At 36.5% G+C, this 16,507-nt stretch overlaps 1 protein-coding gene across 12 annotated transcripts in view; it reads left to right on the top strand.

Annotated features, from left to right (window-relative positions):
• LOC106667815 (protein eva-1 homolog C) overlaps nt 1-16,507 on the top strand; it is a 618,009-nt gene that overhangs the window by 178,081 nt on the left and 423,421 nt on the right. For all 12 annotated transcript variants that reach the window (XM_024227529.1, XM_024227530.1, XM_014396011.2 and 9 more), the window contains one exon: nt 756-855. In XM_024227529.1, the coding sequence (XP_024083297.1) occupies nt 783-855 (73 nt within the window). In that variant the 5' untranslated portion in view covers nt 756-782. The remainder of the gene's footprint in view (nt 1-755; nt 856-16,507) is intronic.

Below are 16,507 nucleotides of genomic sequence, written 5' to 3'. Positions count from 1 at the left end.
TGGGAAATGTGAGAATGCCAGGAAAGGTTTTGGTCATTTGGTCATGGTTATTTAGCATGAGAGATGGGATGCTGGGGAGGGAATTGAGGAGTTGCCTGGACCCGATAATTATGGCGGTGGATTTGGACGGATTGAGGACTAGAGAATTTTTATGGGCCCATTCGTTGATGGAGTTTAGGTCTTTTTGGATCTTGAGAGTGGCCGAGTGAAGAAGATCGGAAGGGTGGAAGGATATGTATATCTGGGAGTCATCGGCATATAGGCGATAATTACAGGACTGGATGGAGTCGAGCAGATCATTGATATAAATGGAAAAAAATGTGATCGATAAAAGGCAATTTGGACGACAGATCGACCCCAAAAATATTTGTATTGTTTACTACATCTATATTCTTATCCTTGCAATTCCAACGCTCTGACACTGCTTGCTTACCACCTTTCCTGAAAATTAAAATTTTAAATGTATCCAGATTTACGGTAAACGCTTACAATTAATAGCTAAATCTGGAACATTTATTTACACTACACATACTAAGATTCCGAGGTAAAACCCCAGAACTTCAAAATAAATTTTCCCCCAAATATTTCTTTTATATTTCTCGTAATATTTACAATAATAATAAGTCCCTCAAAGATTTTCTTTGATACTATGAACAAATAAGTTTGAAAATACAATATATATTTTGGCTAAAAAAATATATGACCAGGTGGTGACAAGATTATCTCTATTTAAAGAAATTCTTCTTTATTTTCAGGATGATGTCTAAAAGTAAAAGCGCGAAATGATGAGGAGGATTCTCACTTTGCTACTTCTTGCAGCCAACTTCGTGCTATTGGCCTTCTGTGACAATTTAGGTAAGTTGTTCCATTATAAATCCCATCTTTCTCCGATATCTCGTCGTTGTGGGTTTTTCCCGCGGACATGAATATTCAAAAGGGTTTTTCACCAGAGCGCACCTTCCTTTAAACAAATGCAAAGCAGCTCCATTGTAAGGTGGACGGGTTTTGCCGCGTATGAGCCCTCAAGTGTTCTACGACACCGTCGATCAACGGACGGAACGTTTTCACAGCACCCTGAAACCGGTTGACAGGGGGTTGAAAAAACCAGCTACGAAAAGAGATTCAAAGCCTTTTAAGCGTGTTGTAAACTAGAAGCTCACTTTTATTCTTTTTTTATTCTTTTTTCCAAACTATATTTTTAGGGGTCTTTTGTCTTCAGGATTTAGTAAAAAGATGGTCGGATTAGAAGCGGGAACATCAAAACTTGAAAAGTTATTATCTTACATTCTGGGAAAGAAATGTCATAAAATATAAAACCACTTAACAACAAACCATTCATGTAGAAACAAAAGTTCAAGTCCAACTATTTTCAGGATCGAATGGATTCGAGACAGGAAATATTCCTTAGGAACTTGTTGCTATCACTCTTTCAGAGACAATTTCGATGAATTTTTGCCTTTTTTATTTACACAATATTAAATTACTATAAATCCGGCATTATCAATTATTTTTTAGATGGAGAAAGCAATATAATATTTTCAATGGAATTGAAAGGTTTAAAGGTCAATGATGCATTGTGATAACATCATAATTAATGAAATTAATATTTAAACATATTTACACAATATTAAATTACTATAAATCCGACATTATCAATTATTTTTTACATGGAGAAAGCAATATAATATTTTCAATGGAATTGAAAGGTTTAAAGGTCTATGATGCATTGTGATAACATCATAATTAATGAAATTTATAAAATTAATTATTTAAAAATAATTAAGGTTTTTAGTTGAGATAAAAAAGTCAATGGCACGAGCGGGATTCGAACCCACGATCTTCGGCTAGATACGCCGCTGCTCTACCACTTGAGCTATCGTGACCTCGATCCACTCGGACACTAACTTCCCATCAAAAAGGTGGGATCTTTTGCCATTTTTCAAATGTAGTGTAATCGGATAGGATTCTCGGCGACAAATGAAATGGCCACGGAGAGCTTTAGTGAAGTATACTTCTTTTTAAATCATTAAATTCACTAATTTCGTGGTCCGCTTGACCAATTAATATATTACAATTAATTAAGTTTTATAGTTGAGATAAAAAAGTCAATGGCACGAACGGGATTCGAACCCACCAACTAAAAACCAAGCGGTCAAGCGGACCACGAAATTAGTGAAATTATTTACAAAGTTCAATATAGCTATTTTTTATTTTTATGCACATTTAGAAATTGAAAGACTTCACTACGACATATAGTTAGTTTATAATATTTTATGGAGTATTCCTGGGATGGGAGATAATAGAAAAGCCTGGAATGGAAGTGCTAAGGTGAGAAGAAAGCTTAGAATGGAACTTAAGGTGTGGCAAAGGATAAAGCCTAGTGAATGGTGGGCGTTGGAGAAGAAGCAAGATGGAAAATTCTTCTGAGGACGTTGGAAGGCTTGGATCGGTTAGATATCGGATCGCTTCGAGATTCCCGACAGTTTTGCTTTGTATGTTCTAGTAGGTCTAGTATTGTAGTGTTAGTTGAATTTCACATCTAAATTTGTTCCTGGTAGTCTGCTTAGTTGTCCATGTCTTCTGTGCTAGTCTTGTCGATTCGGTCTAGCTTAGGTCACATCAGTCTGCTGTACAACTATAAGTCCTAGATATTTCACTAGTATCAATATCGATAATTCCTTGTTAGTGTTTAATCCAAGTTTTAGTTTTTATTAAGGTCAAAATTATTTGGCTGTAGTTTTTTTTGTACGATTTCATCTTTATTTTTTGCGTCTTTCTTCCACGAGGTCGAGGTGTTCGCGTATATTGGCGGTAGGTCGTCGGATTTATAAATTATAAATAGTGTACAGGAAAGAACCTAGAGTGATCCTTCTGGGCACCGGGTACCTTTTGACCAATGTGAAACAACAACACAAAACTCTTGCCGCTTCAGTCTAGCTAGGTCACATCATACATAGATGGTCATATAGGGTTGGGGGGACCGTGGTAGTGAGTTATGGTGTCTTAGGGTCGGCTGGAAGAACTCTCGGTCGTGGGTTCCATTCCCACTGTCTCCTCTTGATTTTCTGACCCGTGCATAGGGCGATAAAAAATTGACACCCTCATTAACACAAAGTTGGGTAAGTTCGAATCTAAGCGACGATATTTTAAATGTAGTAAAAACACTATGAAGTTTTTAACTTAAATGGTAGGGTCAAGAACGATCCGATTTAACCCTTTCACTTTTTGTAAATAGGATCGATTTTGTACCTTTAGGTCAATTTTTATACAGCGAAATCATTATTTTTTTCTGGAATTGAATTGCATTTTTTACTTTTTTCTAATGAAAAACGTCCTATATGGCTTACCAATCCAGGCCTTTATGAAGGTTCAAAGGAATAAAGAAGTACCAGTTTGCAATTGACTCCTGCCACGGGATTTTGGGATCGACAGGATCGCCGACTTTTAGCATCAGTTAACTGAGCCGATAATTCAACTCTTTATGAGCACTCTACCTCAGCTGAGCACGTCTTTCCATAAAATTTGAAATCCCCATTCCTGAGAGACGGACCTACTACAGTTAGCCCCCTGGAAATATCCAGCTCACGTACCATTTAAATCCAGGCTATCATGAGAATCTCAACTGCTACCTAAATCTCGGCCCGACTCAGCCGGCTACACACGGAAAATATTTACAGAGAAAATATTTTTTAATATCGCCATGCCTTGATTTATACCGCTTCGCCGGGTTTCTAGAAGCCTTTGCATTCAAACGTTGTCCATAAAAGAGAATTAATGAATAAAATAAAACACAAGTCGTCCGTTTAATCTTTAAATCTACCGCTCCGATTAATTTCACAGTCCTGTTTTTCTTGTCGGACGAGCTGATACTCATCAGCAAAAGGGGCGATATTTTTTTGTACAAAAACAAATCTTGTCTGAATAAATAAACACTGTTGACGCTAAACCTTTTTTTGATGTAACAATACACAAAAAAAAAAGATTTTATACGGGTTTTCTAATCCAAAAATATAGAATAACCCCAAAGAGCTGGCGGAACCCCGATCAATATTGACAACGTAGTATTTCTTAATTCGTAAATATCAATTATGCCTGTTCCACAACACTGTAATTCAAATTTTCTACTCGTGTAGATTCAGCTTTGGCCGCACACAATCCGCCGATATTAATTTCCCGACCGGTTCTAATCACAGTGCGGCCACGTGGAATCTATGATGATAGATTGAAAGTTCCAACCCTTCATTCAATTACGACCTTAGACCAGACGCACGTAAATCTGGAAATTTCTCAAAATATACCATTTGTTTGTGTTAAAAAAAAGAATCCTTATTATTATTTATTTATTGCTGATATAAGGACAAAAATATTCAGTGAGCCAATGAGTATTTTTTCGCACAATAAAAAAAACAATGTACCACTTGCTTGAATGGTCTACTGTGCAATTCTCTTCATTTTCAAATTTAAACTAATTTCTTGGCAATTAATAATGTTTCGGACGTTCAATTTGATCAAAAACCGAGTGAGATGTTTATATTTTCTTGGAATACCTCTGTCGTTAGGGGAGGGTCAGATGTAGAATAAGCATTGATTTCTTTGTTAGAATGTGTGGTTAATAGCAGTGTAGATTGTGAAGAGGATTGGTTTTAAGGTATTTCCTTGAAGAATGCCGTGTGGAAAGGGTAGACAATTGCTAAAGATTCCGGTACCCAGGTTTTCAACCTTTCCTAATGAACTTGCTCTAAGATGACCTTGAGTATGTGTACAGTTGGGCAAAGCGTAAATGTCACGTAATAGTGTTTTTGCTCGTTTAAAGGTGGCCATTCACGATCACTCCAAATGGAACCGCGCCAAGTCGTACCATTTGGAGTGCCTGAAATTTGAGGGGGTATTCACGACCGCTCCACAGCCAGTCGCTCCGAACGTCAACCAGTGAATTACCTTCTCAAAATGGATGACGATCTCTTGTGCTACTCTTCTGTTTATTTACATATTAAAAGCAAAAAATCGAAGAGAAAATGGTGTAAGAAGTGGCTCCTGAACAGAAGCCGTAATACCCATATCAATTTGATGAAAGAACTTTCCCTTGGACCCGCTGATTGGAGGAACTATTTAAGGATGGATGAAACGTCTTATTTATTCATTATATTTAGTGTTCTATTGACCAAATTACTTCTTTCAATTATTTAATCTTTTTTGAAATGTTTTGGTTGAAATGAAAAAGCTAGTGCCACGAGCGGGATCTGAATCCATGGCCTTCGGCTGAATACGCCGCTGCTCTACCACTTGAGCTATCGTGACTTCGATCCGCTCCGACGCCAAAAAATTGCAAAAAGAGAGAAAATTAGAAAGGTTGTAGGTTGAGATGGGGAGTTGGTGCCCGAGTGGATCGAACTATCGAAGTCACGGTAGCTCAAGTGGTTAGCGCAGCGGCGTATTTAGCCGAATGTCGTGGATTCGAATCCCCTCGTGACACTATTTTTTCATTTCAACCAAAACCTTACAAAAAAAAAGATTAACGTCTTATTTATATTTACTCCAGCTTGTTACCCCCTTGATTAGAAAACAAAAGACAGTCATGAGAGAAATCAACACTACATGAAAGGTTGGCAACCACATTACGATTTCTGCATTTTCGCATCTCTCATTGCGTTTGTATCCTTTCTTTTGAAAACGTCGACCAACTGGTTAAGGATCGAATTTCTTTTATTTCTATCGTGGTAATCATTGTCCACCACTTTCATAAACATGATAAACTTTCATACAAATCAATCACCTCAACAATAAAATCTCGATTGGATGTCATTACCAATAAAGAATAAACGTTTTTGACTTTTTGAGAATGTACGACGGAGATGTTTGCTTAGTGAGAGAAAGACGGAGACCGCCAAAAAAACGAGGGTTTTCCCATTCACGACCAGGCCAGCGCGCCAAAATCCCCACCCTCCATGCCAGGTTTTCTCATTCACGAACGCGCCATGCCGTCGTCGCGCCGTAGATATTTGGAGTGGTGCGATGGAGTTTGGACCGGTCGAATATTCGGCACAGCCGGGCACGCCAGTTCAGTTTTGCCATTGACGTGGTTTTTGGAACGTCGTCGCTACGTTTGGACTGCTAGGAGCGATCGTGAATGGCCACCTTAACTTCATCCACTACCGAGTTCACCAATTAGGTCTAAGTGTTCTTGGTTTGCTTGTGTTGCTATGGTAGGATTGGAATGTGTGAATACAATCGAGGTCTTGTCCAGGTGGGTTGTGATTTGTGTATTAGAATGTTTGGGTATGTCTGAAGAGTAGATTGTAAACAGGAATGGTCCTATACGTTCTTGCCGATCACCAGCTTTGTATGGCACGACGTGAGCAAAATCGTTAAAACACTATTTATGCTTTCTCAGGTTTCATTTCAATTTATTACCCATTCTACCCTTCTAGTCGGAGATTACCTTGTTTATATAGACAACTGCACTGGTCTGAGCGTGAATGTCCCATAAGTTTTAGTTCGTTTAATTTGGTCTGAGTTCAGTAGTTGATAATGAAGTCTAGGTGTTGCATTTTGTTGTTAAGGTAAGATCAGAGTGTGTGAATAGGATCGCGGTGTCGTCCGAGTAGGTTGTGATTTGTATGTTAGAATTGGTGGGTATGTCGGCAGTGTAAACCATAAAGAGGATCCTTGGATACTTCCTTGCGGAACGCTAGCTTTGATTTGCACGATGCCTAAAAAATCATAAAGAAGTCGTTTCTGTTTCTTGCAGTTACTGCTTACGCCCTATCCTATACAACAAGCATCCTTGTCCTTAATCTGATTTTTTTAAACAATGAACCAGTTATGATGATGAGAATGGAATGCACCCAAGCAAGAGTTTTGTATTTCCCAAGCACTACCTCTGGCTTGTACTTTACCTAGTTACTTAGTACAATTGATTAAGGTTTTTAGTTGAGATAAAAAAGTCAATGGCACGAGAGGGATTCGAACCCACGAGCTTCGGCTTGATACGCCGCTGCTCTACCATTTGAGCCATCGTTACCTCGATCCACTCGGACACCAACTTCCCATCTCAACCGCACCTCTTGAATTTTCCCTCCTTTGACCATTTTTCAAATGAAACTAGTTACTGAGTTTTGGGCGTTTTGGAATCCTAGGTTGTGATTTTATTGGTAGTTTCTTCATCCACATTGCATGTTCTTCAAATGAAGTCATCCCTTAATGCTGCGAAGATGTTTTATTAGATGCAAGCAAACGGTATATAGCCATATCAATCCTCTGAGCTTTACCTTGTTTAAGCGTAGCAATTTGTTTGGCAGATTTGGTGAGGGTTCTTTAATCCAGTGCGTAAAGTGTCTGCCACCTATGAAGTTCGCCCACTTCTCTTTCTGATTTTTTGTGAACCTATTCTGAATGGAAGGCTCTCTGGAGTTGTAGGATTATACAATGATCTTGCAGATCCTCCTCTTGCCCGTTAATCTGTCTACTTGTCGAAACCTGACGTTTTATCTAATTATAAGCTGATGTCCTCCGAGTACAGTGCTGGCCGACTATGTAGAGAACGGGAGATAAAAAAATTAAAAGCACATTTTCTTGTATTGCACGACAAAAATAAATAGATTGGAATAAAGGCCATAGGGTAAAAATAACTCGTAAAAGCTCAATTGGAATTGAAATCATACAAGCGCACCTGTGTACTCCCCCTGAACAAGATTTCGGTTATGTTGGTTCTGATTTGATCGTATTGCGGATTTAAAGAAAGGTTATACAGTTATAATAAAAGTGATCAAATTAACTTTATTTTATGTTCTCGAGAGCTATAGAATCTGAAGGGAGTGAGTTAATGCCGAGATGAAGCTTTTAAGCGTCCAGATTACAGCGTAGTAAATCGACCACTGAATACTGCAACAGCAGTACACCATTTATACGGAGGCAGTAATCGTTTAAAGCAAAGCTTATTTGATGTTCGCCATAAAAAGGGACGTGGAGTGGGAATCTGTGCGTTAAAAATCCAATGAACTAGGCCATCTTTGACAACCCCTTGTGAGGGGGCGACCCGACGACGGTGTCTCGGGGAAGAATCAGGTCCGCCGGGAAAAAGGCCCCCGCGCCACCTTCGGCCCACATCTTTTTATGACATCTCGACGGTCGAGAAAATCCGCTTGAAAGGCATTATGGAAGCCCTTTCCAGGAAACGAGCCGGAAAATGATCGGAGAGCCGGAAGGCTGCGCTTAATTTACTAGCATCCGCCCTCTTCCGCAGATTGTAAATTTTACCAACTCGCTCTTGTCTCCCCCGCTCTTGGTGGGGACACTGTTTTCTAGAATTTTTCTCAGTGAACGAATCTGGTTGGAAAACGCTATTGAATCAGAAGAGCCTGAATTCCTTTATGAGAGCCCCATTTTTGATTACCAGAATTTACCACCTACCTATCTTATTGCAATTTCTGATATCTTTCATCCTTTTTAATAGCTTGAAAAAAATGAAACAATTGCCTTAAATTTTTATAACTGGCTTTTTTTTATTACTGTTGAATTGATATATCTTTCCCTGGAGATATGTTTTAAGCCTTTTGACCAGTACACAACCAGTAAACGAGTAAAACGAATTCGAAAACAATGCTGAAAAATAATAAATAATAATTAAAATTAATAACTTTTCGCAATTAACATTGTCGTTCAAATAATTACAATATACATTTTGATATTTGTAAATAGAAAAGCTGCGAGAAAATAACATAAAAAATATTACTTTTCATTCATACTCTTTATTTTTCTTATCTCTTTATTCCTTTCTATCTACCTATACATACCTGTATATTTCAAAGATTCTCCTTATCTTTTTATCCATCTAGTTCTCTCCTCTTCTCGCTCACTTTCCCTCCCCATTCTCTGCCATAGGATTAAAGATGAGATATATAAAAAGAATAGTTCATGAAACGTTATTAAATAATATAGAATTGGGTTTTTATAATACGTGACAAATGCTCAAAAGATGCAATGCACGCAAAGGAAGTCAAAAATTACAAATTTTTCTGTTAAACATTATACAATTAATAATTAAGAGAGACAAAAAAAAGTGCCATTGTTCCAAGTTCTCATAGTGATATTGAATATATGAAACATTATGTTTTGTAATATGTAAAAAAAATTATTGTTTTTTTTTAATGTATATTTTCTAACTCATATAATCATCATCTCTAAGTCACATTATTTTAAAAATTGATATGATTTAAAAGATGGCCATAATTCTAAGCTATATCATTTTTCTTAAGTTGTTTAATACAGGAAAATAACTTAATCATTGTGTAGCCCACAACATTAACACATACACCTTTTGTGTAATTATTATTTTGTTTAAATAAGTTTTGTAATATTTCTAGTATGTGTAATAATATCTGTCTCGATCTTTCAACGTCACTCATCCTTGAATTTTTTGTTTTGGAGTTTTCAATGTTACTCTCGATCTCTATACTACTTCCTTCCCTTTTTGTGTTTATCATAAACTTGCCCTAACTCCGTCCGTCTGTCTGTTTCCGGCTTCCTTCTGACATCAATCTCTCGCTCCATCTCAGTCATTGTATCATTCAACTTTTCCTTTATACTCATTATCTTTTTTTTTATATTTTTACTTTCCATCGCTTCTTAATTCACTCAATTTATATACAATCTCGCTATATCTCACACTCTCTCTCTACACACACACAAACTCCCTTTCTCTCTCTCTCTCTCTCTCTCTCTCTCTCTCTCTCTCTCTCTCTCTCATAATATAAAAATGTTATAGAATACAAAAGTTTAGTTTCGTAACATTTTTCTCACTCTTAATCTCCATCTATATCTTTCTTACTAATCATTCCTGTATATCTTTTTATGTCTCTTTCTCTACTTTTGCATTCTTCGGTTTCACTTTATCTATCCCTGTCTCTCTCTCATTCTCTCTCTTTTTTCTTTCTCTTTCTTTCTTTATTTATTATAACTCCAACAGAAAGAATCTACAAGAGGAGTAGTCAAAAAAAGGCACATATTAACAAAAATAACAAATTAACAAAGCAATAATAACAAAAACACAAGGCTTAAAGATTCAAGGAAAGTAAACATTTTAATTTAGCTTTAACTGAATTCAAGGAATACATCTATTTCATTAGAATAATAATTCAGCAATCTCATTATCCTCGGTATGGGTGAATTTAGTTCATATTCTGTTTTGTAGTATGGAACAAAGAACAAATTATGGTTCCTAAGTGGTCGCTGAGGCACACATAGCGACAAATGCAAGTCTAGGACATCAATGGCCCCATTCCACAATTTCCAAACCCAAATGAGATCGGCAAAAATACGGCGGGAGCTAAGCGACTCAAGACCAAGCCAGTTCAGTCTTTCCAAATAATTCGGGTATGCAAGACCAAACCTAAAGGTCATTATCCTGGTTGCTTTCTTTTGTACTTTTTCCAAGTCGCTAATCTCACCAACGTAGTAAGGGGACCACACGACACTTGCATATTCCAGATGGCTACGAACGAGGGATTGATATAATATTCTAACTGCCAAGATGTTTTTAAAATCTCTAGAAAACCTAGTAATAAAGCCAAGATTGCGTAGAGCCTTACCTCGAATCTGTTTGATATGGTCACTGAAATCACCCTTTCTGCTGAAAACGTCACCAACGTCGGAGATAGTGTCAACCACTTCCAATCTCTGCCCATCAACGAAATAGTCAAAACAATCAAAGTTACGAGGTCGGATATTTTTAGAAAATTTAATTACCTTGCATTTGTTAATATTCAAAGGAAGACGATTCTGCTCGCACCAATTATTGAAGCAGTCCAGTTCCCTCTGTAAACCAACACAGTCGTGAATAGAAGACACTGAATTAAAAATTTTTAAATCATCCCCCAATAAAGAAAACTTACAAACCTCGAATATACTACAGACATCATTGAAATAAACAAGAAATAATATGGGCCCGGAGTGAGAACCCTGAGGTACGCCACAAAATGTAGAAATCCTATCCGATATCTCATTATTAATGAGAACAGAAAAACAGCGACCAGATAGAAATGATTCGATGAAGGATAACAAAGGATCACCAACTCCAAGGATTTTCAACTTAAACAGAAGAATATCAATGTCAACTCTATCGAAGGCCTTAGATAAATCTGTATATACAGCGTGAACACTATTTCCATTCTCAAGGGAATTAACAATAAAATCATAATAATGAAATAAATTTGTACTGGTGGATCTACCCCTTAAGAAACCATGCTGATTGATTTTAACATATGATCGAAAAGCCATGCTTAGTGCGTTAGCAAGAATAGAATCGAACATCTTGGCGAAAACAGAATATTTTATGTCTCAATATCTCTCTCTCTCTCTCTCTCTCTCTCTCACACACACACACACACACACTCTCTTCTTATTTCTCTCTATTTCTTTCTCAGAGTCACTTTTCCTCCACACACATCATCTCTGTCCTTCTTTCACACACACACACACACACACACCTTCTCTATCAATTCCATGTATCTACTCATCTCACGCTCTTTCTCTATCTTTCTCCATTTCTCTCAATCTAACTTTCTCTTTTTTCCTCAATCTTTTACGTTATAAACGTTATGTGGAATGGGTGGCCGAGAATGATGAACAGTCAACAAGATTAGGCAAAAAATCTGCCTTTGTTGTTGCAAAATTAATTGCTTTATAAGAACTTCTACAATTAAAAAAAAATCATTGAATGTTTTCACAAAAACATTGTTTTGAATCAAGATTAATTGTTTACTTTGAAAAATAAATATTCACGGTGGAAGCAAGATCTATATTGATTTAAGGCTCTTCCCTTAATTGCCTTTAATTTAATTAATGTTATAAAAAAGAAACATTCAAATTGCTGTTTGGCCGTAAGGATTGGTCCAATATTAAAATTTTGTCGAATATATTTTCTTGTAAACCTGATATTTAGTTTTTAAACGGATTTGATGTTATTAAGCTTCAATAATTTATGATATGAAAAAATAGTCCATTTTCCTTATTTTGAAATTTATATACTGTTACGTTTTAGTAAATGATTTTAATACAGATCGAAGTCAGAACTTTGGCACTCACTCCGAGTTTACAAATGTGATCAAAATTTTGGGGGAGAATTGAAAATTTGCATAATTTTGTTTGCTTTGTAAATTAGAGTTCACGGTATCACTGGAAGTTGATTTAATGACGCCAACTCAATCGAAAAGTGCCCTTCCCTCGTTGATTGGGCAAATCAATGTTGAGGGCGAGTTGCGGAAAACTATTGCAGTTGGAAGGGTCTGTTGTCTAGAGTTTGTGATTAGAGCAATCAGGTTGCCGGAGGCGGCGAACATTGCCACTCCAACTGCTGCCTCCTTATCAGTGCTACTCATCACGAAACTGCGGATATTAAATGGATAAAAAAATACCATTCACCTCTTCTGACGTTTCCATTACGGCTGTCAGATGTCTACACATAGCGGCCCCCCATGCATACCGACTGCCGTGCCGAAAAAAAATCTAATCACATGCGGGCATAACATAATCAATAAGGGTATCTTATGCTTTATTTCATCAGGCGGTTCCCTGAGAAAAACGGAATACGTTCGTTTTCTACAATAAATTATTAAAATATAGAAACAACATAAAACGTGAAATATTAGAAAAATAGAAAATAATATTAAAATAATATTCACTAGTTTCCTGGTCCGCTTGACCAATTAATATCATACAATTAATTAAGGTTTTTAGTTGAGATAAAAAAATCAAAGGCACGAGGGGGATTCGAACCCACGATTTTCGGCTTGATACGCTGCTCTACCACTTGAGCTATCGTGACCTCGATCCACTCGGACAGGTTTTTAGTTGAGATAAAATAGCAAAAAGGAGGGAAAATTCTAAAGGTGTGCTTGAGATGGGAGGTTGGTTCCGAAGGGGTCGAGGTGGGAGAGCTCAAGTGGTAGAGCAGCGGCGTATCAAGCCGAAGATCGTGGGTTCGAATCCCGCTCGTGCCATTGACTTTTTTATCTCAACTAAAAACCTTAATTAATTGTATGATATTAATTAGTCAAGCAGACCTCGAAACTAGTGAATTTAATAAGTTTGAAATGAAGTATATTTCACTAAAGCTCTCTCTGGCCATTTCATTTGTCGTTAAGAATCCAATCCGATTTCACGACATTTGAAAAATGGCAAAAAGGAGGGAAAATTCAAAGGTGCGGTTGAGATGGGAAGGTGGGGTCCGAAGGGGTCGAGGTGGGAGAGCTCAAGTGGTAGAGCAGCGGCGTATCAAGCCGAAGATCGTGGGTTCGAATCCCGCTCGTGCCATTGACTTTTTTATCTCAACTAAAAACCTTAATTAATTGTATTAAAATAATAGAAAAATCTGTGCATCTCGTTGTGTGAATGATTAAGGCATACGAAACATACTTTCCATGCAACCGGATCTAACTTCGAATCCCGGTATTACCTTCTTAGTTTTAAATGTTCGTTGAAAAAATAGTATTTTAAAGTGTTGACCTCTCATACGCGACACACAAATTGTACTAGTAAATTCGACAGAAATTGATTTGTCTACATGTAATGTGTTAATATATAAATATTTAATAATGAGAGAACAACATTGAAGAGCATAATTTTTATGTTTCAAACGAGATTCTCAGCCATGTCGTTATTTTACCAAACACAACGTGACTGCTAAAAGTATCGCTTATCCATGTTCCTCATACTCTGGCCATGTTACTATACTAAATTTTCCCGCTCAAATTTAATAATTATCCTCAGATGCATCTTTTAATTTGTGTCATACTTGTTGGCCAACAGGCTACGTGAAGAGGAACGGAAGGTAATAGGATAGACAGTGGGTGAAAGTTAAATTAAAAAATTTAAGAAAGAGCGAGGATAAAAGATAGAAATATAAATTTAATAACAGTCGTATGCGAACGATTCGGAAGGGAAAGATAGATAAATAGAGATAAAGATAGAGAGAGAGAGAGAGAGTGAGAGCGATAGACGAGAGAGAGAGAGAGAGTGAGAGAGAGAGAGAGAGAGTGAGTGGGGGAGTGAGTGAGATAAATGAATTTTTTTATTTGATTAGATATACAGATAGGTACATAGATAATAGAAAGATAGATACATAAATAGATAGAGAGAGGGGGAAGAGATAAAGATAGGGGAGGAGAGAGAGAGAGAGAGTGAGTGAGTGGGTGAGTGAGTGAGAGAAATAACTGAACTGATGATTTTTTTTCATTTGATTAGATATACAGATAGGTACATAGATAATAGAAAGATAGTTAGATAAATAGAGGGAGAGAGAGGGGGAAGAGATAAAGAGAGGGGAGGGGAGAGAGAGAGAGAGATTGGGTGAGTGAGTGAGAGAAATAACTGAACTGATGAATTTTTTTTCATTTGATTAGATATACAGATAGGTACATAGATAATAGAAAGATAGATATATAAATAGATAGAGAGAGAGGGGGAAGAGATAAAGAGAGGGGAGGGGAGAGAGAGAGAGAGAGAGTGAGAGAGTATGAGCGATGAACAATAAAAAATATTAAACCAAATTTTATTAGATATAAAACATATCATCATAACTAGATAATGTAGGTAGTGGTTAATTTCCTTCAACAGGTTTTTTCTAATTTATTTTTATTTTCTTATTTATCGTGTTCAAGACGGAATCAAACAAAACATAACTTGTAAATATATATTGTGATATAAACCTACCGATTTTGTCTCTGGTACACAATAAATGACATACTAATAAATATTAAAGTTATTAATGATAAAACAAGAAAAAACAATTTTTTGAAGTGCTTCAAAACATTCGTTATCTCCCGTTTAACCTAGTACAAAGATTGAGTTTGGTCAAATCGATTTTGCCACGAAACTTTTGGAGGATTTGTACTTCAATATTACGTATTATTTATTTTCTGGAAACTTTGACACTTAAAGACACACCAGAGGGAAATTTTATTGCGTTGAACTTCAAAAGAACCTTCGTTTTCGTCTCAAAAATCCCTAATATGATGAACATTTCTTGAAAGATTAACGCCCACACATTAATTTTGAGAAGTACCATCCAATTCTTTTGACACGTTACGAGACATGAAGTCTTTTGATGATGTCCATTTATCCTGGCCGAAAGATGAATTTGATGTATTTCTAAGAAATCAATAAAGCACACGTCTTCTTCAGGAACAATTTGTCAATAATATAATGAAATTTAGAAAAGAGGATAAAATTCCAACCAAACTGTTACACTCTTAAAAGTCTATATTTTATTTTAAGTATGTATTTATAATCTAGAAGAAATTAACAAATGTTGATATCAAATCGTCTTTTTACTGCCCTAATGCTTTATTCATAAATTCAGATAAATCTAGTTAATAATTGACCAAAATTTATAATTTTACCTTGGTATATACCTTTATAGACTTTTTATTATAATAAAAATAAACTATATTATTATCATACAATTGCTTCCAAATATGGAAGGAAGGATCATAAATTAAAATAACAGTACTGTTCGAATGTAACATTTGTAAAACGTTTAGCAAATAGTCTTTCATTTTATTAATGAATAAACATTATAATCAGTTATTATATTTTTCCTTTGTAATTATTATGGAAAAAACATTTCTTATAAAAAAAAAATTGGTTAGCCTGCGCTAAACCATAAATTTAATACTAATCGAGTCTGGCAGGATATCTTAAGATAACTCTTGCACCATTTATCATGCATGTCGGCTCGAAGTCAAACGAGTTTTTGTTAGCTTAGCCCATAAAAATTTTTAGTTGGTTTTCAAGGTGTTCTTAACTTATTCAGATAAGGATGAGTAAAGGTGCTAACCCTAACACAGCGATGATATGCGGATCATAAGATTTTTGACTTTTTATCACATTGTTTTTCTTCTTCAAAGGATCACAAACTCCACCGAGCTCTAGGAGGCCAGGAATAAACCTAACTCAGAGGAAAACCTCTGGGGCACAAAGAAAGTGCGTATCTAAAGAGCAAGGACCCAGCTATTTGGTTAAAAGGTGGGCGGAAGGCATTCTGGCGATTCTGAGACAGCGTTGGAACGCAAAAACCTGGCCTCTTTCCATTCTTCGGGGGTGGGTGAATTTACATGGGACCAACCCGGCATATACTGACCTACATCTAGAATTCACTTAAACTACAAAGCCACCGACATAGCGCGGGGGAGAGCGAGAGAGGAGAGAATGGGAGAGAAAGGGGAGAAAGAGCGAAAGCACAATGCGAGTAAAGCCTCAACCGCACCCTGGGGGAAAAGGACTAACGCCTCTTATTCTTACGTGGTTGAAATTTTAAAATCCTTCCTCTCTGGAATATCTTAAGGTATTTTCGGCCCACAATGGTCTTAAACTGAATTTAAAACGAATCCCTGAGGGGGTGGTCAATTAAGTAACTAAAGAATGTGGGTACTTGAATTTATTCTACACTAAAAACTACCAAGTACTATACTTCATTAGGTAGCAGATATTTTATCAATACCTTAAACTCTGA

Source organism: Cimex lectularius, unplaced genomic scaffold (assembly GCF_000648675.2).
Source record: "Cimex lectularius strain Harlan isolate CLEC.00 unplaced genomic scaffold, Clec_2.1 scaffold87, whole genome shotgun sequence".
In the NCBI taxonomy this organism is placed as follows: domain Eukaryota; kingdom Metazoa; phylum Arthropoda; class Insecta; order Hemiptera; family Cimicidae; genus Cimex; species Cimex lectularius.
The sequence above is the reverse complement of the archived record's forward strand: the minus strand, read 5'-3'. Positions and strand labels throughout refer to the sequence as shown.